The following is a 26277-nucleotide window of genomic DNA, read 5'->3' as shown; positions in this document are numbered from 1 at the left end:
ATTTATTTTTAAAAAAGTCTTATAAAATAATTTTTGAAATATATTTTTTATAGTTTTTTTTTTGAAAATTTGATGAAACCGAGTAGGGGTTGTTAATTTTAAATTTTTTAACATCATTACTATTATTATCAATAATTTATTTCATTTGAGTTACTATTTTTACAATTTTTAATTAATATTGTTAGATGTTTTTGTTTAAATTATTTAAAAAAAATAATATATTTTTAATATTACATTTTATTTTGCACCAAAAAATTTAATACTGCACGCTTGAAAGCTAAGCGCTTACACAACCAATTCTAAAAACGGAAAAGAAAACAAATTCCTCTGTTGCAGAAACACACACATCGTTCCTCCGATCAAAGCTGGCACTTTTTCGAGTGTCAGTAGCATCAAAACCTCGGTTTACGGAGAAAATGGTGCTCTCTTATTCCCAGCCCTTCTGTATATCTGATTCTCCACCTGCGTGTAACGAAGTTAATTAACTATTTTTTGTTAATTATATGCCATATTTGATTGCAGTTATTGGAAAAAGAAGAATATGTTTCTGTAAAGAAGCTGGAAGAAGAATACAAGGAGTCCGAGTCCTTGCCAGCTGGCCCATCTCTTCATTTTAATCTGGTAATGCCACAGGCTCTTCTTTACTTTTGTTTTCATCTTTTCCTTGAAGGGTGGTTGTCTGTATAAAGAATTGTATCCAATGGAAGTTAGGGAGTTTCGTTATGGGAAGAAGGTGAGGAAAGTCAAGAAATCAGGGGAAAAGCGGTGGAGCATTTCATGTTGGATCTGATGCTTAACCCTCAGAATGGGGACGCATTCAGATATCTGGGTAATTATTATGCAAATGACTCCCCCGCGCCTCTCCGTGCTCTCAATTGCTACCAAAGAGCTGTCTTTCTTAACCCTGATGATTCTAGTGCAGGGGTTTGTTTTTAGCATTTGTTTCATCCTTTGGGAGTTCACTTTTTTCTCCGCGGATTCTTGTTTCTTTCTGCATTCCGATGTTTTAGAGATTATTCTCCATCCCAAAATCGCAGGAAGCAATTTGCAAAACGTTGGAAAAAGAAAGGGAAAGAGAGTTTGGTCTGCTGTGAAGCTTCTGAGAAGTCTGCCAGGGCCTTTTGGGCTTTTCGTCAATTGGGTTACCTTCAGGTTGTATGTCGCCAGATTGTTGCGCTGGTTCTATTGTATGGTTTGGCTGATTCTTGGAAAAAATTTGATCGAGTACTTGCTATGTAGGCTCCTCAGAAGAAATGGTCAGAAGCTATTCAGAATCTTCAGCATGCCATTCATGGCTTTCCTACCTGTGCTGATTTGTGGGAGGTCCTTCCTCGTTTCCATTTTAGCAATTCCTCGTCCTTGACTGGTTGCTGTCGTCTATCTTTAAGCTTTCAGTCTTTGATTTACCTTCAATTTGTAGACCTTAGGTCTTGCCTACCAACGAATGCGCATGTTAACTTCTTCACTTAAGGTGATGTTCATAGGATTCATCGTGCCAGTGTTAGCAAGAGGTACCACCACAAGGCAACAATCCAAAATCACAAACATTACATGAAACGAGACGAGACGAGATAATCTTCTTGAGATGACTGATATATCACCATCAATAATAAGAACAGAAGTCAAGCGGTAAAATGATATTACATCAGCATTGTAGAAGTGGAAATCCCTCTACCATCATTTTTTAAAGTCTTTATAGAGCAACTATGCGAACAAATATTTAGGAATTTAACAATCAGATTATCATCATAAGCTGAAGAAATGAACTGTTAATATCCACAAAAACTAACTCAGATGAAAAAAAGGAACAAGTTTGAGGACCAAAATAATAGATGTAGCTTCTCTAAAAAAAACAGATGTATTCATGCTAAATGAAAAAGATGCAAAACATGGCAGACCTGGAGGGTCAAAGATGAAGTTATGAACCCAAATGCATATTCACCGATACGCGGCTGCCTTGTAATGGCCACTTCCTTGAAAACCTTAGTGCTCTGATCTGCAATCAAATTGGAAAAGCTACGCTCCATGCTTAAACAGTGTCTATCAACAAGAAAAATGCAAGAAGAAAAGGAAGTGTACCTGGAGATATAGCTGCACTAATTTTCTTGGAGGCATTGCAAATGTGACGAACAAATGGCATTCGCTTAATAAACCACTCTCCAAGAAGAAAACAAACAACATATTACAGCGATCAAATGGGTAGTTCAGCGAGATAACTCAAATTAATAGAGGCAATGAATGCATTAATGCACAGAATCAGTGCATATCATCAAAATGATTAATAATTTATTCCTACTTTTTTCATCATTATGGAACAGTAAGCTTACCAAATATATTGATCCCTAGTTGTGCATAAATTGGAGAGAAGAATCCATCCACAAAATGAATAAACCATCATGTAATATAGAAAGTTATTGCTATAGGAAAGAGGATGACACTGCAAATCAAAATAGTATGAAAAATCAGTCACAACAAAAAGCATCACTCTAGATAGAAATTATTTCATCCTCCGGTAAAAAGTGTATTACGTTCTCCAGTAGTTCATCTTTCTCTCTCACCAGCATAAATTCCATTTATCGCAGCCTAGCAAGCTCGGTTCACAATACTATCAACTTACGTACTTACAAGAATTTAAAGACCTTTTTCTTTGCAGATGAATGATATGTAAAAATGAAATTTGGTGAAGAAGATGGTATAATGTTAGGGACTTGCAATTCTTTGTTTTGCTGTCTGATTTTCGCATCACCTCTACCTTTACAATGATAATTTACTAACTCAAAGACAAAATAATTTGTATGATCTTGCTTTCGGAACTAAGATCTTGTACATTCTATTTGACACACAGACGTCAACAGATCAAACCTCCTTAGTTTGTTTAGTAAATCAAGAAAGGCCTTAACTTACAATACACTAAGTTATGAAAACATGCATAAATTAAGATAACCAGAACTAAGGGAACATAATGTTTAGGTGCCAAAGAATGGAAACGGCATAAACTTTCGATCGTTGAAGCATATCAAATCGAGATAATGAGTGAGATTCAAGGCCGATGTGCCAATGCTCTGGCAGCTACATGCGTCTTTTTTCTTGGAGATTTGTTTTTATTTTTCTTCACGATTTACATCTTTCATGTCGAAAACTTTTCCGAATTCTTAACAGATCAATATTAGATTTCGAGAAACTAAAATGATGATTAAAATTGTTTCGATCATCCGACACATACGAGATCCAACTCTAGATAGTAATGTATTATATTTTATCAATATATTAAAATATATTTAGTGTATATGATTTATTTATTGAATTATAATTTTATTAATATGTAATACTATTGTGTCAATAAAAATAATAATATTATTTTATTATATATTTATAAATAAGTTTAAAATATATTAATATTTGAGTATATAACTTATTTGTTCATATATGTTTGTAATTCTTCTTATCAGGAGTTAGCTTAATATTCAACTCTCCAAACTTCTTTATCTATCACAGCCTCTCTTTGATAGCATCATACTATCATAGTGACACTTATTTATTATGCTATAATTTTTAAAAAATAAATATACTCTTTTTGAAAAATGTAATCACAAAATTAAACTAAATACTTTTGAAATTAAAAATATGTATCTAATTAAATCTAATAAAAACATCTGGGGTTAATGCAATTTAAGTTAAGGGTAAAATCGAACTTTTAGTTGAATCATATACCGATTAAAACTACTTATAGTAATTCATGTACTATTTTGTCTTTTCTTTTTTAATCTTTGCGATTTTGATCCTCCGTGTTGTCATCAGTTCTATAATTTTTGATTTGGCAATTTTCTATTTTCATCAAGAGTGCCGGCGTGTCACTGCACACGTCAATGACATTCGGTACCACATTGATGGCAATGTCGGAAAAATGACTAAAATTACAAATATAACAATTGAAATTTGAAAATGACAAAAAAATAAATATAAACTACCAAAAGACAGTTTTCTCGTAATATTCTTTTACAAACGAGAAAAAGGTGAAGACAACCGTTCTGCAGATTCTTACCACCAAACAATATACAACCAAACAATAACAGTCTCGTTTCTCTAGTTTTCTCCGATAGGTCTGATGCCAAACTCAATTTATATGTCTTAAATTTGTTCCCATTAATCATCTCGTGCATCTCTATTCTCTAAGCAAATATGCACTAAATTTAATTCCCTGCAGTTTTGTGAATAACAAAAATGGAGGGTTCTGATCATGCTTCACAGATTGATCCGAAGAAGTATCGGCGGAGAAAAGGCGGCCTTTGGACCATGCCTTTTGTTATAGGCAAGATCAAGATCTTATGTTATAAATCGATATTTAGTCGATTTAATGATGCATATATATAAAAAAAATTTGCAACAAGAAGTTAATATTTTTTTAATGTTTTCAGCAAATGAGGCATTTGAAAAGATTGCAAGTTTTGGACTTCTACCAAATATGATATTGTACTTGATAACAGAGTATCATTTTGATAATGCAAGTGGAACAAGCGTTTTGTTCATATGGGGAGCCATCTCCAACTTCTTGCCAATCTTGGGTGCTTTTCTTTCGGATTCGTACTTGGGTCGATACCTCGTCATTTCCATGGGAACGATCACGACGTTCATGGTGAGCATTGATATATGAATTACTGGCTAGATTATAGATTGAATTTTCATGCATGCGGTTTACGAGTTTGTTTGGATGGAATGGAAAAGTTCTTTTTTTGATTTCACAATGCATAGATTTTCCAGTATTTTGATACTATTATTTTTTATTTAATTTGGAATTGGGAGAGGGATTATATTATATGATTTTAAAGCTTTTAAAGAGCTTCGAAAATTAATAAAAACTATGTATGATATGATTTTAAAGCTTTTAGAGAGATTAAAAAATTGATAGAAATTATGTTTTTAGAAAATCCAAAATATATATGGTGGGTTACATTTTATTTTGGAATATTGGATGATTTAGTTTGAGGAAAGATTTGATATTCAAATTTTCTTTTTTATACAACAAATTCAAATTCCAACAAGAAAAATTAGGATTTTGGTTTTGTTAGTCGATATGGTCTTTTTTTTTAGTCCTATAACTTGGTGTTTGGTTTTCATCCAGTAATTTGGATTTTTTTGTTTTGATTTTTTTATTCTCAAAATCACTAAATTTAACTAATATTACTTATTTAACATCGACTCTCTCTTATGTGTCTTATATGATGCAAATAAAACCCATGTTATACATTAAAATTCATCATAGCACAAATAAAAGGAAAAATTAAACCAAAACGACACTAAATAAATTCCAAAAAAAAAGGCAAAATCTTTTCATTTTGCTTAGATATAGCTTAATATATGTTTTATTATCATCACATGAGCCATGTAGGAGATCATAAATGAAAAGAAATATTCATCGGATTTAGTGATTTCGAGAAAAAGTTACCAAACCAAAAAAATCCAACTTATTGGATTAAAACAAACTCTGACAAGTTACCGCCCACACGATTAAAACAAAAAACTCCTAATTTTCCCAATTTCAACACAAAATTATGGTAAAATGATTTAATACTTAAATTCAAAAACTTTTCTTGCGTTAGGGGTTGGTACTATTGTGGTTCACGGCCATATTCCAAGACCTAAGGCCACCACCATGTGATCCACTAACTGGAAACTGTATCAAGCGGAAGCCAGGCCAACTCGTGGCTCTTTTCACGGCATTTGCTCTCATGTCCGTTGGAGCCGGCGGAGTCAGGCCTTGCTCGATGGCTTTCGGAGCAGACCAGTTCGACAACCCCGAAAACCCTAGTAACTCTAGGGTCTTACAGAGCTTCTTCAACTGGTATTACGCCTCAGTGGGAGTATCACTTATGATAGCAGTCACAGTTATAGTTTACATTCAAAACAGATTCGGTTGGATCGTTGGCTTCGGCGTCCCTGTCGGGCTCATGTTGTTCTCTGGGATCGTGTTCTTCTTGGGTTCAAGATTTTATGTGATCGTGAAACCGAACAAGAGTTTGCTCACTGGTTTGTTTCAAGTTGCGGTGGCATCTTGGAAGAATAGGAAGCTTGATGATAATGGAGGCTGCTCTTATTATTATGCCAAAGGTTCAAAACTTGTTCAACCAACGGACTCTTTAAGGTACTTACACCTCTTGATGTGATATTATAATTAGCATGTTTTTAATTTCATGTTATTTATAAATTCACAGTCTTAGCCACATTGTATCTTTTTTTATTACGTGACATTAGACATGTTAGCAATGTTTATGGTCACATCGGCATTTTCTGGTGACGCGACGTCAATATTCCGATAAAAAAGATTAAAATTGCAAAATATGTATAAAATAGTTGATTAAGACCATAAATTGATTGAAAACGTGAGAAGAATGAAAAAGTAAAAACATAAAAGTTATAGGATCCAAAAATATAATTTTCCCTTTTATCTCTATGTTATGATAAGATGCTCATATATTTACTCAGTTAATAATTAAATTTATTATATAGTTTTTTACTCTAGCTTTATTTTTTAATGTTTTCATTTTCTTTTAATAAGACGTTAATTTATAAAGTAAGACAATTTATTTATTAAATTTGAAGTGACTTGATGAGTATAATTACTTCAATTATAGCACATATTGATTTTTATAAGGGTGCATATATCATATATTATGTTTGCATATAAATTAGTTATTTTATATATAATATTTTTTATGCTGTTTAAATTATTTGTGTAAAAAATTTAGAGGTTATGTTAAAATCAAGAAATAATTTTTTTTTATTATACTCCTTGATGATTTATTAAAATAATTATTTTGAAAATGATAGTTTTTTGTTATTTTTAAAAATTATTTTTTTCACAGTATGATTTTAAAATTTTTAGATTGCGGTGATATGATTATTCTATGATTATACAAAGACACTATACAAAAACTCTTATGAGATTATCTCGTGAGTCAATTTTATGATACAGATCTCCTATTTGACCCGGTCTTTGAAAAAATATTATTTTTTATGTCAAAGTATTATTTTTCATTATATGTATGGACTAGATCAACCCATCTTACAGATATAGATTCATGATACTGTCTTACGAAATACTTACTCCACTAAAGTATTCAGCATTAACCCTTATCTATTACTAATATTTTCTGCAAGTACAATGTCTAAAATTATTAAAATTTAGGATAATTGTTGTGTTTACGCATCTATTTCTATATTGTGTATACAATATTTGAACCATAATAAAAATGTCTTTGTTTAATTTTTAAAAACCCCAAAATGCTGCTATTTCTTCTTTTTTTCCATGAAAAAATAAGTTTATATTTTAAACATTCAATTCTTTTTAACGAGATTATTTATTAAAAAAATCGACTAGACTCGCACCTAACACTTACACACGAGAACTAGTGTACTAATAACAAATTTCATATGAATATTTTGGAATTATAAAATACATGCATAATTTTTTAGGGGGAAAAACAGGAAATAGATTAATGTGATTCAAACCTTAAATCAACAGCAACAAATTATCCCAATGCAATAGTTTACATTAATTTTGATGGATAATTTGATGTTTATTTTATTAAAATAATATCTAATTAGGTACCTAAACAAAGCTTGCATCATAAGAGACCCCGAGAAAGACACAAACACAGATGGCTCAGATCCATGGAAACTATGCACAGTCCAGCAAGTAGAAGCACTCAAACTAGTCATCAAACTGGTGCCCATTTGGTCCGCCGGAATCATGATCGCCGTAACCATAAGCCAGCATACATTCCCAGTTCTTCAAGCAAGCACACTGGATCGTCGTTTATTCGGGAACTTCAAAATCCCGCCAGGATCTTTCGGCATATTTGGACTCCTAACACTGACAGCTTGGGTCACATTGTATGATCGGATACTCGTCCCTCATCTCTCCAAGTACACGTCCAACCCTCGGGGAATCGGGGTGAAAGAACGTATTGGCATTGGGCTTTTCATCTCTTGCATGGCCACTGCAGCGGCCGCCATGGTAGAGAGGACCCGGAGGGCCCGGGCTATAGAGGAGGGATTGTTGGAAACTCCAAAAGAACAGGTATTATATGTTGATCATCATTTTTTAAATCTTCATCTTTGGCCTGATCATGTATATGTACTTTACATACGCAGGTGAACATGACGGCCATGTGGTTGATACCGCAGCACTGTCTTACCGGACTAGCAGAGGCTTTCAATGCGATTGGTCAAATTGAGCTATATTACTCTCAATTTCCGAACAGCATGGGCAGCATCGCGGTCGCACTTTTCTCCTTAGCTTTGGCCATTGGAAACCTTGTGGGCAGTCTCATCGTGACTATCGTGGACACTGCATCCAAAAGGGGTGGGAAAGAAAGTTGGGTTTCAACTAATCTGAACAAGGGACACTATGACTATTATTATTGGATTCTCACCATTTTGAGCGTTGCAAATTTCTTCTACTACATTGTGTGCAGCAGGTCCTATAAATGCTGTGAAAATGACAAAATATGGGATGAAAATACCGAAGAGGAAGTGAATACCGGGGTCATTGTCTGTAAAGAAGCTGCCGCTATATATTGATATGTTAAAACCTACAGACTCCTCTTCTTCGCTATACCTATCTACCTAATGAATCGATTATATACATGTTAAAAAATTCAAAGGTGATGCAAGAATTCAACTATCTTTTTCTCCCTTTCTGTGAATTCTACATTGAATTTCTCTTGACACAACCTAATTTAGTCTACATAAGATCTTTTCTTTTAACATTTAACATTTTAATTAATTGGATTAATTACGCAATTAAATCGGAGTGGAACATATTTTACATCTTTGAGGGAAAATGCCCGATATTGAACTAATTCATGCAATTACGACATTATATACCAATTCATTAGTTACATCTAGAAACTCAAAAAGAAATCGTACCAATTACGATAACTGGAGCTGGTGTCTTGGCTTCAGTTCAGCATACACTCAGAGAACAAGTATGTCTACTCCCCATACTACCAAAAATCAATCTCTTTTAGGCAAATGACATCTTAAATCATCCTAAAATCATTATATCACCAATAAACGACACAGTTAAACATACATATGAATACATACAAAAACACAAGAATAATCACATGAACTATGTGGTTTCATGCATAACGTAGAGGCATAAACAATTAAATATTGAATCTAAAGAAAAAATAAAAGACTCACGACTGAATTTCAACAAAAATAAATCAAGACACCAGTAGACAACTCGAGCAGAGACCAACTGTCGTATCAAAATTCTAGAAAAACTTAGACAGAGTAAACTCAACATACGGTCTTATTGATGAATTCATAAAATAAAATTTTTTAAAATGTAAAGTGAAACCAGTCAAGATTCAAAAACTCCATGTACATCTGCAAAACTATAATCTTCAAAACTCTAAAACAAACTTGCAAATCTAGCAAACTTCAAACTCTTCAAATTCTACTAAAAGAAAAAAAGAAGAAAAGAAGAGGTACATTCGGAGGGCCGATCTTCTTGGTTTGGATGACACCAAGAGCAGCATGAGCAATGGAGTGAGCCATCCGATTTTCTCTTATACAAGACTTTTGTAGTTGCAAAGGAAACATAAGAGATGGACCCAAATGGGAGGAGGTTGTGAAATCCAATCCATAGACAAGAATGATAGTAACAATGTGAAGCCCACAAATAAGTTGATGCAATCAGAGTGAGGCAAGAGGAGACTACTCGGCTGGTAGCCATTATCATTGTGTCCGACTCCTTTTATTTATTGAATATGGGTCATAAAAACAACTTGATGCACCGTCAATATCTTATGAGAGGTTGTTGTATATGTAACCATTTGATCCCCCACATAATTGGTTGTAGGAAGGAGTACAAATTTTAACTCAACCAACTCTGCCTGTGATTGAGAGCCAAGAGGGCTCGTACTTTCATATTAGCATCCACAATATCCAGTAACATCAGAACTAAAAAACTCATTTGCTTTCTTGTAAAAAGTTCCAGCTCCGTAGTTCAATAGTTGCAGAAGAATAATTATTTTCTCAAAAGTTATATGAACTCATTGGTAGGGGTAAACTTTTCTGTGATCTAGTGCTCAAACTACAACCTCCAATAATGCCACACAGACAATCTCAAAGAACATAGAGAGAGTCTATTATCATCCATATTCAACCGACTTGATGGCCGCTTTCCCAAAATCTTCTGGCATAAGTCGCTGCGATTCGATCTCCTTGCACAGATCCATGGCCAGCTCCTCTCTATCACATTGGCAGAGTCCATTGCATAGATAAGACAATGTCTCTGAATCAGGGGCTATAGCTCTCCCGATCATTTCTCTCAAAACCTGAACTGCTCCAATGTAATCTTCATTCTTTAAGAAAGCAGATATCAGAATCTTAAAAGTTATTTTATTGGGGTGACAACCACTACATGCCATGGTTTTATAGAGCTGAAAAGCACGCTCTGCATTATTTCTGACACACTGACCTGTAATAAGAGCAGCAAAGGTTGAGGCGTTCGGTACTAACTTTTCATTATCAAGTTTTTTTACCATATATGCAGCTTTCTTGGTCTTCCCCTCCTTGCACAGTCCCTTTATCACAGCATTATAAGTTATGATATCAGCCTTGATTCCTGCCACGGCCATCTCCTCAAAAAGGCGGTTCCCCATCTCAATATTTCCACTTTCACTATAACCATTGATTAATGTATTATAAGTTACAATAGTGGGAGCTACTTTCATTATTTGCATTTCACTCAACAGCTTGTTTGCTTCATGTAATTTCCCCTCCTTACAGAATGCATTAATTAGGGTGTTATAAGTAACAGCATTTGGTCTCATCCCTTTTTTGTCCATCACATTCTTGAGCTTCATACCACTGCTCAAGAGACCCTTACTGCAATATCCTGCGATTAATGTATTATATGACACAACATTACTGGCTAATCCCTTTTGTTCCATCTTCTTAAACACTTCAACTGCCATCTCCAATTTCCCCACTCTACAAAAAGCGCCAATAACAATATTATGAGTATAAACATTAGGCGAAATCCGACATCGGCAGATTTCCTTATAAAATGCCAAGGCAACATCTGCATGGTTCGAACCATTCAACATACTCAAGTATAAATTACAAGACTCAATGGTGGGATAAAACCCATACTCACGCATCCAGCAAAAAGCATCGGTAGCATTCCTGAACTTCTTCATACATGCACAAGTCCTGAATAGCGCATCAAAAACACGTGGGGACGAATCACACATCCTGTAAGAGTAGACCAAAGCCTCAAACACTTTACGCGGATAATCCAACTCCAGTATGCACACTCCAAGGAGTTTACTCAAAATTGACTCCGCGGTTTTAAACTTCAGATGCTTAGTCAAACTGTGGAGGACTATCGAATGCACATCAAGGGTGTTGAGTTTGGAATTTTGGAGCTCAACCCACTTGAAAAATTCAAGGGAAAGAACATGATCTTTTCGGGTTAACAGCAAAATATGCTTAATTCGAAATGGCGTCAGACCTGATGATAGGCTACTAATTTTATCCCATTCGGAATTAATCAAATGACTGTACGCTACATTCACAAAGTCACTATCTTGTCCTTTGGCCGCCGGCAATGATCTATAGGGTAACGGAAGAGGATTGCTTTTGCAACTGATGGGAACTGGAAATGGTTCCGGGGGATTCTTGAGGTGGGTTTTGATTGTTGAATCAAGAAACGTAGAGTATCGGCGGAATTTAAATAAACTCATGGTGGTGTAAAGTAAGAACCCACTGATAATCGAAACGGGAAGCGTATTACTTGTTTTCAAACTCAAAGTGAAACCAAAGTCGGTTATCACGAGAGAGACATAGAATTACTAACCTGGTAAAGTCGGTTAACTGAAGCTGGAATTCAGGTTTTTTGTTACGAATCGTATCGGGGATTGAAAGATGTAGGATTGAATCTAAACTGATTTCAGAAGAAGGAATCGAAGGAGGGGTCGACCGTCGACGAACGGAGGATTTTCACTCCAATTTCACGAGCTTTAAAACGAAGCATTTGTAATTGGTGTTATTGTATGCAGTCTTTTTATAAATAATAATTGTATATGTTATTATTATTTTTAATTTGATTAAATAAAATTAAATAATTAATATGAAATTATTTTTAATTTAAAAAATTGTTCGATTTAAAAAAAATTTATATATGTTTTTATATGTAAAATATGAAGTGATTTGATCCGATTTTAGTAAACGAAGAAAATTAATTATAAAATTAAATATTTTGATATCCTCTAACATAGTTACTCTAAAAAGTTCACACTTAATAATACAGTAATTATGAAATTAAATAATTTTTTATATGCATATATCTAAGTCGATTAGGTCCGATTGCTTGTTACTTAGACATATTTTCATCCATAAACCACATGTTCTCTTTATTCAAATATGTTTATAACAATGTATTATTTCTAGTGATTATGATATAACTATAAATTTTTTTATATATAGAATTTTTAGTCTATGATTCAAAAAAAAAACCTATCTATTATTCCATTAATCTTTCAGAAAAAAACAAGATAAATTCTCGAAATGTGTAAAATTTACTAATATAATATTTTTTAGCATATCATCACAAGTGATAAAAATAAATTTACCTCGAAAAATTAATAGATGTAAAAAATTTATATCTATACTTTATTATTAAAATCAAGTCTAATTATTATATATAAAAAAAGTTGAGTATAAAGTAGTGTTGTAAACTTGTAGTCTGTTTTTTAGAATTTTTAAAATAACTTTTTTTTCGATCATACCAATATAACACTTAAACCTTCAAATTTAATTTCTAATTTTTTTTAACAATAGAGCACGCACATGTATATATAAATGGTACAAAAACGCAATGCGTACAGAGAAACTTTATTATACATAAAATATGAGACTTTTAGTTATCCGCTCTATGTCACCATATTATTTATTTTTAAAAAAAATCCATAATATAGAAAAGTAATATTTTTTATTTAATAATTTAAAAATCATAAACTTATGTTAGTAAATTGACAAAAACTTGTGTGAGACGATCTCACGGATCGAATTTTGTGAGACGGATCTCTTATTTGGGTTATCCATGAAAAAATATTATTTTTTATGCTTAAGAGTATTAATTTTTATTGTGAATATCGGTAGGATTGACCCGTCTCTCAGTTACAAGATACATATTTTAGTAAATTTATTCATTACTAACATCTCTCAAATGTTTTAAAAATTCAAATATTCACATATTAACTCTAGGAGTTATATATTTGATATAATTACATGATTATTATATGTAATTTTATTTTTTGATGCACACGGATGATGAACAATTATCAAACTCGGAAAGGAAAAAATAAATATATAAATAAATAAATAAAATAGCACGTGCTTCATAAGAATGGTATTAAAGTGAGGCCTCCTGGCTTAGATACCGCTGGCTCACATTTCCGGGACTGACCTCCACGAATTTACCCTCGTTGTCTGCTAAAGTAAACATCTTGCTCGCGGAATTTTCTTCTTCCTCGGGTATGGGTATTTGTTCCTTTTTTTCGTGTTTTTTTAGTTTTCTCCTTTCAATTGAGTAGCATTTATTCGCAACTATGTTTTACTTTTGTCGGTTTGGCTTAATTTCTGCTTATTTTGGAGCAGAATTATTTTTGGGTTTTTCGCATGATTCTACGGCTCTTTTTTCGTTGACCTACTTGATTTATTAATAGTTTTGTCTATTTATCTGGTCAGATCTAAAAAGTGGAAGTTGCTTGATTTGGTTGGTTTCTTAAATTTCTATCTTCTGTTAAGTTGAGAAAAAAATGTTGTTTGACGATATTGTTTTGTTGGTCAGCTTTACATGAGTAATAAGCGGTAAGTTACGGCATAGAAAGGTAGAGAAAAGATAAGAAACGTTAATCAAGTTCAAGATTTTGTGTTATTCATCACACTAACTCAGCTTAGATGCGAGATTTTGCTGTTTGGAACGTTTAGTTTGTTCTTTTCCGTTAGTGGGTTTTATGGTTGAATTTAATGAACTTTGTTTCAATTTCCATATGTATTTTACTAAACTTGATCTATAATGTTTTCACTTTTGTTAAATGTTTTAGTATTTAGTCTATGCTGCGAAATGATTTGCTTGGATGAATGCCTTGCCTTTTCGATACTATTGCACTCTTTGGTACCCTCTTATGTCCTCTAGTCAAATATGTTTTGATACAGATATTTCAGCCATATGGTTTTTAGTCACGTATTATTTTTTTGAAGGCTTCATTGCTACACGGCGAGGTAGTTAGAGGGTTAAGCGTGTGAAGTATTTTATTTTATTGGATATGGAAGATGAGAAAGGTCTTGATCTGAGTTTGGCTCTACCCTGTGGTGGAAGTAACAATTCACTGAAAGGTAAATATGGGAGCTCATCAGACGTCAGAACAGACGAAGGTGACAGGGGTAGCAAATTGATTAACGAGTTCAAAAACTTTCTAGAAGGTGGAAACCAACAACATCCCCTGAAATCCGAAGATAACTTCTATAAAAACTTCGGCAAAGCATCTGTGGATTCAGAAACTTCCAAGAATTCGTTAACTGGGGAAACATGGGCAACAAACGAGAGGAGGTCGACTGAAGTCGAAGAAGAAGAAAAGAGATCAGGTGTTGGTGAAAAGAGAAAATGCCCATTTAATGAGAAGTGTCATCAGAAGAGGCATGAGAAAGAAAATAATCAACCTGCTTTGTCTGATAAGAGTAGGACATCTCACATTTCCATAAACACGTGTGATGGGTCAGCTGCCGAAAATGAAGATGTAGCAGATTCAGAAATGGATGGTTCGACATCAAGGAAAGTTTCCCGGTATGATAATGTCTCAAAAAGTATCGTAGAAAGTGGAAGCCTATCTGGTGCACGAAAGGAGATTCATGCATTTGGTGATCCAAGCGGCATAGAACATTTAGGTCCAAAGAGATTTGCCGTTCCATCAGAAAAGGAGTTCAATATATCAAACTTTCCAAGTTCCTATAGTGTTCCTTTTCCATCTCAACCGACGAACCTAGCGAACATGACTTACTCACAATCTGTAAAGGATTCTAATCTCTCTGGTGCACCTAGCCTGTCTAACTATCCATTGCCTGCAGTGATCCATGGTATGACTAGCGGGAATAGTGAGCGATCTGCTATCCAGACGGGTGTACCTCCCAATTTTCCTTTGATGTTTGGATACCCTTCTGTTCAGATTCCGGTGTTGGACAAGGAGAATTCTCGAGGCATTGATTCTCATCATCAACAGATCCGCTCTGGGTTTTTGGGAAAGAATCCCATAAACTCAGACATGCAAAATGACAGCAGAAAGCTTAATCAAGGTCACACTTTCATTGTTCATTATATATTTTTCATGTTATTTTAAGTAAAACATAGTACAAGCTGAAAGGCTCTTCTTAGAACTCAAGAGTTTGTGATGTTCAACCAACGATCGACTAGATTATTGCATCATATTGGAAATGAGTGGTGGTTGAGACATGATCATGACTTGCACTTATCATCTGATACTGGTCTCCTCTCTTATTATTATAACATAAATTACATTGAATTTCAGTTATCACAAAATTTACCTTTTTGAGTTGATTGCTGTTTCCTCGTAACAAAATGTTGTTTGGTTGGTTTGTAAATCTCTTAAGAATTAAGCCATTGTTATGATATGTTTTACCCCCATGAGCAGTTTGTATAAAATGGAGAACTTTTGCTACATGCTTCAAATTCAAAGAATGTTATCAATGTGATTTTATTTATTCAGAATCTGCTTAAAGATTTTCAGTGTGTGCAATCTGATAAGTCTTTTTGGATCTTTTTGTTATACTGTTACAGAAGTAAATATCCTTACAACAGAATTTTTAACTTCTTTTGAACACTAACTTGTAGTTCATGCTTATTTCTCATTTGCAGACATTGCTTTTGTATCAATGTTAATGCAAGTTATGAGATGTTGACTTGATTCTTAATGGAAAACACTAGTTCGATCATGTTTGTGAAAACAATAGATTTGCGGCCCTAGTTGCATGTGAATGTTTATTAATCTTTCAGTTCGTTTTATAATCTGTATTATTGACTCCTAAACCAGAAAAAGAACACCTATGATGCTGTTTGATTTCCTAGGTTGAAGTAAGATGCAATTATAGATCTGCTGATGTGCAATTTTAGAGGAGATCGTAAATTTGTGTCCAGTCAGATTACTTCTGACATTTCCCTAAAAATGTTTTTAAATAATTTTCTTCTAAAGCTGATACTATTCATCTGTCGGCTTTACACGCACATCAAATTTTTGGAACACGTTGCATTTTTACGCAGCCACGACACTTGTCGTAATATATCAATTGGTTTTTCCATTATTCTTGTTCTTTTCACCTTATCATTAAGTTTGTACAAAACTTTGGGTCTAATTGTTTTTAGTTCGCGATATCTTTCAGTTGGCCGATGGAAATACAATTGACTTTCTTAGTACTTTGTATTCTTGGTGTAGCAGCCACGCCTGTGAATGTTCACAAGTCCTTTGAATCTACACATTATGACGGTAGAGCAATTGAACATGGGAAAAGTAAAGGAAAACAGCATGTTCTAGAAGAAGGCTCTATTTCTCACGCAGAAGGTGATACAGGAAACAACATAACCCATCATGTGAGGGATACATCTGATCATCCCAGAGCTGAATCATTTCCTTTGGAATATCCTGCTATAAGACCAGGGATTGCTGCAGACCTGAAATTTGGAGGCCGTGGTACATATCCGAACCTTCCTTGGGTGTCTACCACCGACCCGAGCCCCAATGGAAGGACAATATCTGGCGTGACTTACCGGTACAGTCCTACTCAAATAAGGATAGTGTGTGCTTGCCATGGCTCCCACATGTCTCCCGAAGAATTTATACGGCATGCTGCCGAGGGGAATAGTACTACTCAAGAATCTGGAGCTGGTTTAGCATCATTACCGAATAGCAATCCAGCTGCCTCGGCACATAGCTGATTGTGAATGTGAAGATCCTGAATGGTATTCTCTTCTTTCCTTTTTGTATCACGAGGGTGTCTAAAAGCATTGGCATCTTCTGGATATGTGATTCGACATCTTTCGTATATCAGCTTCGTGCTCGGTCTCGTTTGTACGTCTTACTGTTTATAGAAGGTATGAGTGTCGTGTAATAATCCAAAAGCATATTTCTCAGCTATTGCCTATTATTTATGATGTAGCATTTGCTAATAAATTTTGTTCAAGCTTTGTATGGATTTAGCAGTGCCCACGGACGTAGTAGTTTTGGGCAGGTATGGAACATTCAAGGATGTTCTTGATAGTAATATTTATTTCTATTTATTAAGCAAACAGAGAGGCACATAAAAAAATTTGTAATGGTCTCTCGGTTCAATTATCTTCTACAATCAGAAATCAATTTCTCCAATAAAAAAATCTCTTCACTCACACGTGCTCCTTTAACACGTGTGCCTCATCAGAAATTCAGAATAGATTTGGTTAGCAAAGTTTCCAACAAAATTAACGCAGCTTTATAGTTGAATGTGGTTTAAAAATTAATTTTTGTTTTCTGAAACAGAAGTTCCGAGAGCTCCAAGTTTCATATTCTCAAATAATTTAGTTATCTCTAACCATAAAATCTATTTTAATGTAAATTTTACAATAAAATAGTACGATTTTTGTACTAAATACAACATCCATCTCCAATCTATTTCTTTCAAATCTTACACCAAAAAAATATTCTCGAAATATTCTTTTTAAAAATCAACAATTATTATTTTTAAATTTATATGATTAAAGATCTAATTATTAAAATAATAAAATAAATATTATACTATTATTTAAATAGTATTTATAATTTTTAATACGAATATTTATATAAATACAAATAAAAAAATAAAAAACAAAAACAAAAACAAACATCTGCGCCAAATTTGACACAGAAGAGTGGGGCCAAAATAACACAGCCCTCATTGGAAGAAGAAAGACTGCACCAAAATGGTGCAGCCTTGGAGATGGCTTTAGATCCATAATTTTGTCTTGGAGGCTCGAAAACAAAAGAAGTCGAGAATCTCAACCAAACATACATAAAAAAAATAAAAAATAAAAAAAATTCATAGGTCGAGTTATGTATATGATCTGTCTCACAAAATTGATACATCTCTATGCAATTTTTTTTCCAAAGAAACAGACTATATATCAGTTTTTTAAAATCATTAATTACATTAATTGAAATTAATTAAGCTATAATTAGATACGTGGTTAGGTGGCCTAAGGATACATAAAATATTGAGTGCTGGGGAGCAGTAATACATCAATTTGTAGGCTTGTGATGTATCAAAATTTGACTTTTGATCATATTATTTATTGGATGGCATACCCCAATTTTCATTAGAGTTTAATTAACCAAACCAAACTTTATTAAATTATTTAAGGACTAAAATAATTAATTTATAATGTCTATTAAAAAAGAAAGGCTACCTCAAAAAAATATAAAATAGTAAGCATTTAAAAATTAAAATTATGGTAGAAACTAAAATAAAATGGTAATCACGTGTGAGGATATTCGTCAAAAACGGTCCCTAGTGTTTTCAAAATTGTATTGAAATGATTAATAGAAACGGCTAAAAGATATCAATTAAATATTGAATGATAAAACAGTATTATGATGAGAATCATGTTAAAAATACAACAAACATATCGTATAACGATATTTACAACAATTATATCGCGATGAGTTATATAGTGAGATTTTGTATTGAATTTATAATTAGATTTTGATAAATGAAATTTTTGTGTTTAATTTTTTATGTTGTAAGAATTATTGTATAAATTTGATTGTATATATATATACAACATTACTCTTCTAATTAATGATAATTAGTTTGGTTAATTTTTCTAAGATTATCTTGCAAAACCGAACTGTGATGATGCAATAGTTATTACTGCTAGGAAAACGATCGAAACGTAAAGCTTGTGCTGTTGTATGGTTTAAAAGATTGGAGTTACATCGTTGTCATAAGTTATAATGTTTGGTAAAATAGCAGAATCTCGATCGTACAAGAAGAAGCCTAATGAATAGGCTTTCGAGGGATACTTTTTATTAGTATTTCGATAAATCCGTTTATATAGATAATTATTTCGGTTATATTCAGCTTGATTAGTTTGTTTTTTTTATTAGTTTGATTATTTGAAAATAACAATTCACTTAGTTCGATTTTTGCAAATTTTGATCAATTCAATTAATTTAGATCAATTACTCCAATAAATTTCGTTTTGAAAGTTGACTTCAATGGACAAGTGTATAATAAAAGTTTTATCAGATAATAACATGAGAAAGTACCTAACCCTACGTTAACATTTTATATTTAAAAAAATTGCACAATTTGAAAGACATTAGGACAAGTGAGGGAAGAAATCAAGGAAACTGACAAATCAATAAGATATATACAATTTCTTAAAGTTTCCACACAAAAACATGCATGTATGTATACCCACATATAATATTTGGAATTTCATGGCCATTTTTTAGATGAAAATTTTAAATAATAATTTCAGTCAAACTAAGTTTTTGAAAAAATGTTATTTTCATTTTTCATATAAAGAAATGTAATTTATTTTATGAGTTAGCCATATTTTTTCTGAAATTTGGAGATCTTAGTTTCTACATGAATCAATTCATCATGATCAAATTTCTTCTCCTCCTCCATTTCATTTTCTTGATCTTCATAATTGATGTTAAAGCACAAGTGCCACAAAGTCCACCAGATTCAAACAACTTCCAACCAAGTCTGCCACTTGTAATGGGTTTTCTGTCCATGATGTTTGTTCTAACGTTTCTTCTCCTTCTTTATGCCAAATTCTGCCACGGGGGGCCGAATGTTCGGAGCGCGAGCCTGCGGATTCGAGATGGGCTGTTCCGGTCGAGGTCTAGTGCATCCGGGGTCGACAAAGCAGTGGTAGAATCACTCCCTTTCTTCAGGTTTTCCTCTCTAAGGGGATCGCGGGACGGGCTGGAATGCTCGGTTTGTTTGTCGAAATTCGAAGACGTTGAGATCCTTCGATTGCTGCCAAAGTGTAAGCATGCTTTTCATATCGATTGTATCGACCAGTGGCTGGAAAAGCACTCGACCTGCCCCATTTGCAGGCGAAAGATTAGTCCAGAAGACGTTTCCGAGTTGCCATATTCGAATAGTCTAAGGTTTTTGAGGAGCCAATCTGGTGAGGTCAGAGATGAATCCAATTTGGAGCTCTATGTTCAGAGAGAACAAAGTGGCCTTGGATCTTCAAGATTTAGCATTGGTAGGAGCTTAAGATGGTTCTCTAATAGGGGTACAAAAGAAGGCGAATTACCAGCACAACAAAGTGTCGATTCGGATCAATTCAAGAAAAGGTTCCACAGATTCAACCACAGGGTTGTCGGTTATTCACATGTTGTTTTCAAGAATCGTTGGAGCAACCTGAGCTCTTCCGACCTCGTGTTCTTGAATTCGGAGTTTCTCAACGATGCATCGAGTGCAAGATTTATGAGTAAGAAGTCCATGAAACTCGAGGAAATTCAGAAGGAAAATGATCAGATGATGAGTACTATCAACCAAACAGCTGGACACAGTTTCTTGAAATTTCCAGGCCTTCCTACAACCTCAGATTCGTCAAAGAATCTTGAGTTCGGATCAAACTGTCCCTATCACATTGACAAGAGATCCATGTCCGAGATAGTAGTTCATCCAAGATACCCAGAATTTAAGGATAATACAGATTCATTTCTTGTTGAAAATAGCGACTCGGAAAGAGTAAGGAGGCTTTGGATACCGATTGCAAGAAAGACAGTGCAGTGGCTTACAAATAGAGAATCAAGGCCTCCAAATCCTCAAGGCCAGTAAATTTATGATTACTAATACAAAACATGAAACAACATATAGTATCAATTCGATTTCGAGCGTCGAATCTTCAAGAGTATCTTCACCCAATTTTGTTGTGTTGATTGATATTTTTTGGGATCCATACTTATTTAATCATCTTTGATTATTGTATGAGGGGGATTGTACGTACATTAATAACTTCCAGTTTTCTGAAACACATTGAAGAGTAGGATCTGTACTTAGCCTCTTTATATTGGCCTTTTCGTACACTTCAGTTTCAAGTTTTGATAAACCATTATATGTTAAATTCAAAGAGGATTAGGTTTTATGGTGAATGTTCAATCAAAAAACTTGACTAGTGTTGTATTGCATATTTTGAAATTATGGATATGGAAGATATCGAAAAGGACATGACACACATCTGTGTCAGTCCAAAGATTAAGACGAAAAACAAATTAGACTCTTGAAAAGGTGATTAAAATATAGTTAATACATGTCCAAAATATATCCAACACTCAAGAAATTACGTAACTATATATACGCCATATCTAGAGTAGTCAAACGAGGCGGACCACTATTTTCGCGGTCGAGAAAACTCCAACCCAACTCGACCCGTCATGAGTTGCAGGTTAGACAAGGTCAACAATTCAAAAAAATTTTAAAAAAATGGACTACTATTTTCGCAGGTTGAGAAAACTTTTACCCAACTCGACCCGTCATGAGTTGCGGGTTAGACAGGGTCAACAAGTCAAAAATTTAAAAAAAAAATGGCAAGCCAAACCTAAATTGATAGCTATATTACCATATTCTCAGTCCTAATGAGCGTGAAACTAGGGATGGCAATTTCCTCCGAACCTGTTGGAAGATCCGATATCCGACCCGAATAGAAGAGGGTATGGAGGGATTTTTAGACCCGATTAAATAATTGGGTAATCGGGTGAGGATTTTCGGGTTCGGGTATGGAGGCGGGTTTGATATAATCCGACCCACACCCGACCCGAATACACGTTTAAATTAATAAATATAAATATATATATATATATGTATATGTATGTATCTATGTATATATATAGTAATTATATTTATTTATATTAAAGATTCATTAGTCAATCCACCGATTTTCGGAGTTTTCAATACATATAATCATAAATTTGAAAATTAAAAAAAAACGATGCTTTGTATATTAAAAGAGAAGAAAATATATAAAACTTCGTTGTTCATTTAAATAATTTTTTAAATATTCATAACTTTATTGAAACAATTTAAATTTGAAAAAATTCAATTGTATATGATAATTGGGTATTTGGGTAGGGTATGAGTATCCGATAATCCGATGAGTATGGGGATGGGGATAAAATTCAATACCCGATGGGTATGGGTATGGGGATAAATTTAATAAATGAGTATGGAGATGGATGTATGAAATCCGACCCATACCCTACCTATTGTCATCCCTGCCTGGAACCCCTAAAAAATTTTAATGGGCTGACTAGTCCATTTTTCAAAATAATGGCTCACATGCCCCATTGTAATTATTAAATGACTGTTTTGCCTTTAAAATTTAATAACCACTACGTTGTCGTTTTGAAAACATATCCAAGGCACTGCTTGCTGAAACATATCCTATTTATAATCAAATTCGCCAAATTTCAATATGACCTTACCAATCTCGTTCATTTTCGAGAAGATTTAAACCCAAAGCAAATATCTTTTTTCCCCAATTTGTTAAGTAAAGAGTTAATATTTTACCTTCTTGTACTATCACACCAGCCATCAACTCGCCAAATACCGGTTTGTTCAATCTTCTGCACAGACCATGATCTTGATATGTGTCATTTTTTATATATGTCAAGATCCCGTTCAGACTCAAAATCAAAGAATCAAACAATGATCTTTAACACACATCAAGATCTTATTTCGTATGATCGTGTATGCACGAATAAGATCGAATTTTCCCCGGATACTTGAAAAAATATAATTACCACTCTAGCCACGTTGGTGGGCCTACCGTAGCTGAAGCCACACCCTCTTCACTATCACCACCATACAAGATTCTCGAAAAAATATTAAAGCAACAATGAAACAAAAACAAAACATTTAATTTACTTTCTTGATTTTGCTTCATCACCAAAGCAATTTCCGTTTATTATACGAAGATTGGTGAAACAGCAGACTGCTGGATTAAATATGAAATCACTGCTCGAGTCTCGTGGTAGTAAGAACTCAACCAGTCTTGCCTTAATTTCGCATATCCAAACACAACACGAGCCAACTTTTCTGACTTGCCCATGCATAAAAAAAAAATCAATAATTAAACTAAAAAAAAATTAATCCTGAATCACAACCAACTAATGCTAAATTTACATAGCATTAGTAGGTCTTGATCTAAGAATTTATAGAAATCGAAGTTGGAAAAGTACTGGGCAGAGACACACCAATTAAGGAAAAATTAGACTGATCAAAGTATATAATATTTACTTTTTTTATGACATGAAAATCTATGGACGTTACTTTTTAGTTAAACCCTCCATAATATATATTTCTTAATTCTTTTCAAGTCTCATTGTGCATATAATATCATTGAAGTGTATATTACTTTTGATAATGTTTTCTTAATTACAATCGGGTCGAACTTCGAAGGTTTTTTTAAGGTGATCGAGTCTATGTTACACCGAGAGTTCGTACCCGAAAAATGACTTGAAGTGTGATCGATATAACACAGATATGGTAAAGACACGATAGGAATACGTGTCGGATACGCTATGCGATGTGTCCGATGGTAGAAAATATAATTGGACGCGACAGTAATGTTGTGAGGACACGGCTATGTGGAGTGTCATGCATACGTTGGGCACGAGGGTTTTTCTGTTGTTGCAAATTTAGGATAAAAGGGTTGAAGAAATCATATTTTGGTAAATCTGTTATGTATACTTTTAAGTTGTGAGTAAATCTAGTATTTGAACATGATCAAATTATTTCTCCTTCTCCATCTCATTTTCTTGATTTTCATGATTGATGTTAGAGCACAAATACTACAGAATTCACGAGAATCAAGCAATTTTAAGCCAAGTGTAGCTCTTGTGATCGGTTTTCTGTCGGCCACATTTTTTCTAACATTTCTTCTCCTTCTCTATGCCAAATTCTGCCACCGTAGGGCGAATGTTCCGAACGCAAACCTACGGGTTCGCGTCCGAGATGGGCTGTTTCGATTGAGTTCTAGTGCAACAGGGGTCGATAAAGCAGTGATAGAATCACTCCCATCCTTCAGATTTTCTTCTATGAGGGGATCGCGGGACGGGCTCGAATGCTCGGTTTGTTTGTCGAAATTCAAAGATGTTGAGATTCTTCGGTTGCTGCCAAAATGTAAGCATGCTTTTCATATTGGTTGTATCGACCAGTGGCTCGAAAAACACTCGACCTGCCCCCTTTGTAGGAGAAAGATCAGTCAAGAAGACGTTTCCGAGTTGCCATGTACGAATAGTTTAAGGTCTTCGAGGAGCCCATCGGGTGAGGTAAGAGATGAATCCAATTTTGAGTTCTATGCTCAGAGAGAAGAAAGTGGCCTTGGATCTTCAAGATTTAGCATTGGCAGGAGCTTTATGTTGTGGTCACAGAGTGGTACGAGAGGATGCGAATTACCGGCACGACGAAGTGTCGATTCGGATCAATTCAAGAAAAGGTTCCACAGATTCAACCACAGGGTTGATGGTTATTCTGATGTTATTTTCAAGAATCGTTGGAGCAACGTGAGCTCTTCCGACCTCCTATTGTTGAATTCGGAGTTTCTTAAAGATGCATCAAGTGCAAGATTTATGAGTGACAACTCCATGGAAGTTGAGGAAATTCAGAAGGAAAATGATCAGATGATGAGTACTATCAACCAAACAGCTGGACACAGTTTCTTGAAATTTCCAGGCGTTCCTACAACCTCTGATTCGTCGAAGAATCTAGAGTTCGGATCAAACTGTCCCTATCACATTGACAAGAGATCCATGTCCGAGATACTAGTCCATCCGAGATTCACAGAGTTTGAGGATAATACAGATTCATTTCTTGTCGAAAATAGCGAGTCTGAAAGAATAAGGAGGCTTTGGATTCCGATTGCAAGGAAGACAGTGCAGTGGTTTACAAGTAGAGAATCCAATCCTCAGGGCCAGCAAATCTATGATTACTACAAACATGAAACAACATAGTATTCATCAATCCGGATTCGGCCATCGGGTGGTTGGATGACTCGAATCTTTAAGGGTTTTTTCACCTCTAGAACACCAGTTTAGTCGTGTTGATTTATATGTGTATATATATACATCCACAATGGTTTCATTCTCTTTGATTTTAGTATGAGAAGGATAGTCTAATAGCTAGGTTTGTACATTAAAAACTTGCATTTTTCATGATTCCAGCAAGTAATATATAAATTGAAGAGTAGGATCTGTACTTGCTCTTTAATATTGGCTTGTTAATCAAAGTTTTGTACACTTCATATGCAAGTCATGATAAACAATTATACCTGTGAGTCCATTAAATTGTCAGAGGATTTGTGAAACGTCTCTCGTTTTAAAAGTGCGGAATATATATTTTTTTTAAAGCTCGCAATTACAAAATGACATTTAAAATAATCATATTTATTTGCCAATAAAAGTAGTGCAGTTTAAAAATAACTAACGTCATCCAAAATCAACGTAAAATCAACGTAAATGTAAACGTGTAAAAATCGTAAAATCATCAACATATAAAAATATGTAACTCCTCTCAAAACACGTGAATCAATGTGCGGAAAAATAATGGTCCTCGGGTCGTATCACCTCACATGCCGCCTGCCTACTCAGTCTTCGGCACCTCTGGTTCCCTGATCAAAATGCTCACCTGCATCACACACGCCTAGTGAGTCTAAAGACTCAACACACCTGTACCAGTAATAGCAAGTACATATACGTAGCACACAACAGTGAAAAATAGCATAATAAACATACATTTCATGAGCTTAAAAACATGAACATGAACGTGTCGTGTAAAATCGTAACGTGTCAAAACATGTCTCATCATGTTATCATATCGTATGCGTAACCGTGACCTGTCAAAACATGGTAATAGCATGTATCATCGTATCAGCATATACGTGTTAAAATCTTAATTTGAATTCCGTTCATTAGCTGTGACTTTCGTATCATCATGTCATCATGTCAGTCGATGGATCCATCTACGTGTAACCGCGGTACCCGGCGGCGAGGATCATCAGCGACGGCATTACCCGCCCACTGAGTCCGGGCCTTACATGTCATCGTGTCATCGTGTTAGTCACAACTAAATCACTTCCTTCAAAACATGTCATCATATTCATCACTTAATAAAAACATGCATATACATAATTTTTCCTTTAAACTAAGCATG

General features: G+C 34.2%; 5 protein-coding genes and 1 long non-coding RNA gene across 9 annotated transcripts; 5 read left to right on the top strand and 1 right to left on the bottom strand.

Annotated features, from left to right (window-relative positions):
• The first annotated feature begins 299 nt into the window (after window positions 1-299).
• Window positions 300-1847, top strand: LOC140962529 (uncharacterized). 2 transcript variants are annotated; one of them, XR_012172570.1, is made up of 5 exons: window positions 300-419; window positions 523-621; window positions 1038-1152; window positions 1240-1323; window positions 1421-1847. It is a non-coding gene; the product is annotated as an uncharacterized lncRNA (long non-coding RNA). The 2 variants fall into 2 exon arrangements; XR_012172569.1 differs by having other exon boundaries at window positions 1240-1847.
• Window positions 1848-4221: 2374 nt separating this feature from the next.
• Window positions 4222-9814, top strand: LOC140963310 (protein NRT1/ PTR FAMILY 1.2-like). The gene is made up of 5 exons (XM_073422596.1): window positions 4222-4309; window positions 4416-4633; window positions 5598-6139; window positions 7603-8077; window positions 8152-9814. The coding sequence occupies exons 1-5, from the start codon at window positions 4222-4224 to the stop codon at window positions 8578-8580; spliced, it is 1752 nt and encodes a 583-aa protein (XP_073278697.1). The 3' UTR covers window positions 8581-9814.
• A 227-nt stretch (window positions 9815-10041) lies between these two features.
• On the bottom strand, window positions 10042-12026 carry LOC140962801 (uncharacterized). Its single transcript, XM_073421812.1, has one exon. It carries the CDS (start codon window positions 11760-11762, stop codon window positions 10164-10166), a length of 1599 nt encoding a protein of 532 aa, XP_073277913.1. The 5' UTR covers window positions 11763-12026; the 3' UTR covers window positions 10042-10163.
• A 1404-nt stretch (window positions 12027-13430) lies between these two features.
• LOC140962778 (ninja-family protein mc410-like) lies at window positions 13431-17271 on the top strand. Of its 3 annotated transcripts, none has more exons than XM_073421775.1 (3): window positions 13431-13554; window positions 14239-15372; window positions 16530-17271. In XM_073421775.1, exons 2-3 carry the CDS (start codon window positions 14349-14351, stop codon window positions 17024-17026), a joined length of 1521 nt encoding a protein of 506 aa, XP_073277876.1. In that variant the 5' UTR covers window positions 13431-13554; window positions 14239-14348; the 3' UTR covers window positions 17027-17271. The 3 variants fall into 3 exon arrangements, with proteins under 3 accessions (XP_073277876.1, XP_073277874.1, XP_073277875.1); XM_073421773.1 differs by having other exon boundaries at window positions 16527-17271; XM_073421774.1 differs by having other exon boundaries at window positions 13438-13554; window positions 14284-15372; window positions 16527-17271.
• A 2168-nt stretch (window positions 17272-19439) lies between these two features.
• LOC140963101 (E3 ubiquitin-protein ligase ATL42-like) lies at window positions 19440-21137 on the top strand. The gene has a single exon (XM_073422333.1). The coding sequence runs from the start codon at window positions 19693-19695 to the stop codon at window positions 20905-20907; it is 1215 nt and encodes a 404-aa protein (XP_073278434.1). The 5' UTR covers window positions 19440-19692; the 3' UTR covers window positions 20908-21137.
• A 2650-nt stretch (window positions 21138-23787) lies between these two features.
• Window positions 23788-25332, top strand: LOC140963511 (E3 ubiquitin-protein ligase ATL42-like). The gene has a single exon (XM_073422859.1). The coding sequence runs from the start codon at window positions 23850-23852 to the stop codon at window positions 25077-25079; it is 1230 nt and encodes a 409-aa protein (XP_073278960.1). The 5' UTR covers window positions 23788-23849; the 3' UTR covers window positions 25080-25332.
• Window positions 25333-26277: the final 945 nt, after the last annotated feature.

Source organism: Primulina huaijiensis, chromosome 17 (assembly GCF_012295235.1).
Source record: "Primulina huaijiensis isolate GDHJ02 chromosome 17, ASM1229523v2, whole genome shotgun sequence".
In the NCBI taxonomy this organism is placed as follows: domain Eukaryota; kingdom Viridiplantae; phylum Streptophyta; class Magnoliopsida; order Lamiales; family Gesneriaceae; genus Primulina; species Primulina huaijiensis.
This window is presented reverse-complemented; position numbering and strand designations above follow the sequence as displayed.

Bases quoted from the DNA above. Each gene is read 5' to 3' on its own strand.
- LOC140963310 (XM_073422596.1), top strand. From the start codon at position 4,222: ATGGAGGGTTCTGATCATGCTTCACAGATTGATCCGAAGAAGTATCGG. The intron at 4,310-4,415 runs GCAAGATCAAGA...TAATGTTTTCAG, and splicing joins GACCATGCCTTTTGTTATAG to CAAATGAGGCATTTGAAAAG. The intron at 8,078-8,151 runs GTATTATATGTT...TTACATACGCAG, and splicing joins TGGAAACTCCAAAAGAACAG to GTGAACATGACGGCCATGTG.
- LOC140962801 (XM_073421812.1), bottom strand. From the start codon at position 11,762: ATGAGTTTATTTAAATTCCGCCGATACTCTACGTTTCTTGATTCAACA.
- LOC140962778 (XM_073421773.1), top strand. From the start codon at position 14,349: ATGGAAGATGAGAAAGGTCTTGATCTGAGTTTGGCTCTACCCTGTGGT. The intron at 15,373-16,526 runs GTCACACTTTCA...TTCTTGGTGTAG, and splicing joins CAGCAGAAAGCTTAATCAAG to CAGCCACGCCTGTGAATGTT.
- LOC140963101 (XM_073422333.1), top strand. From the start codon at position 19,693: ATGAATCAATTCATCATGATCAAATTTCTTCTCCTCCTCCATTTCATT.
- LOC140963511 (XM_073422859.1), top strand. From the start codon at position 23,850: ATGATCAAATTATTTCTCCTTCTCCATCTCATTTTCTTGATTTTCATG.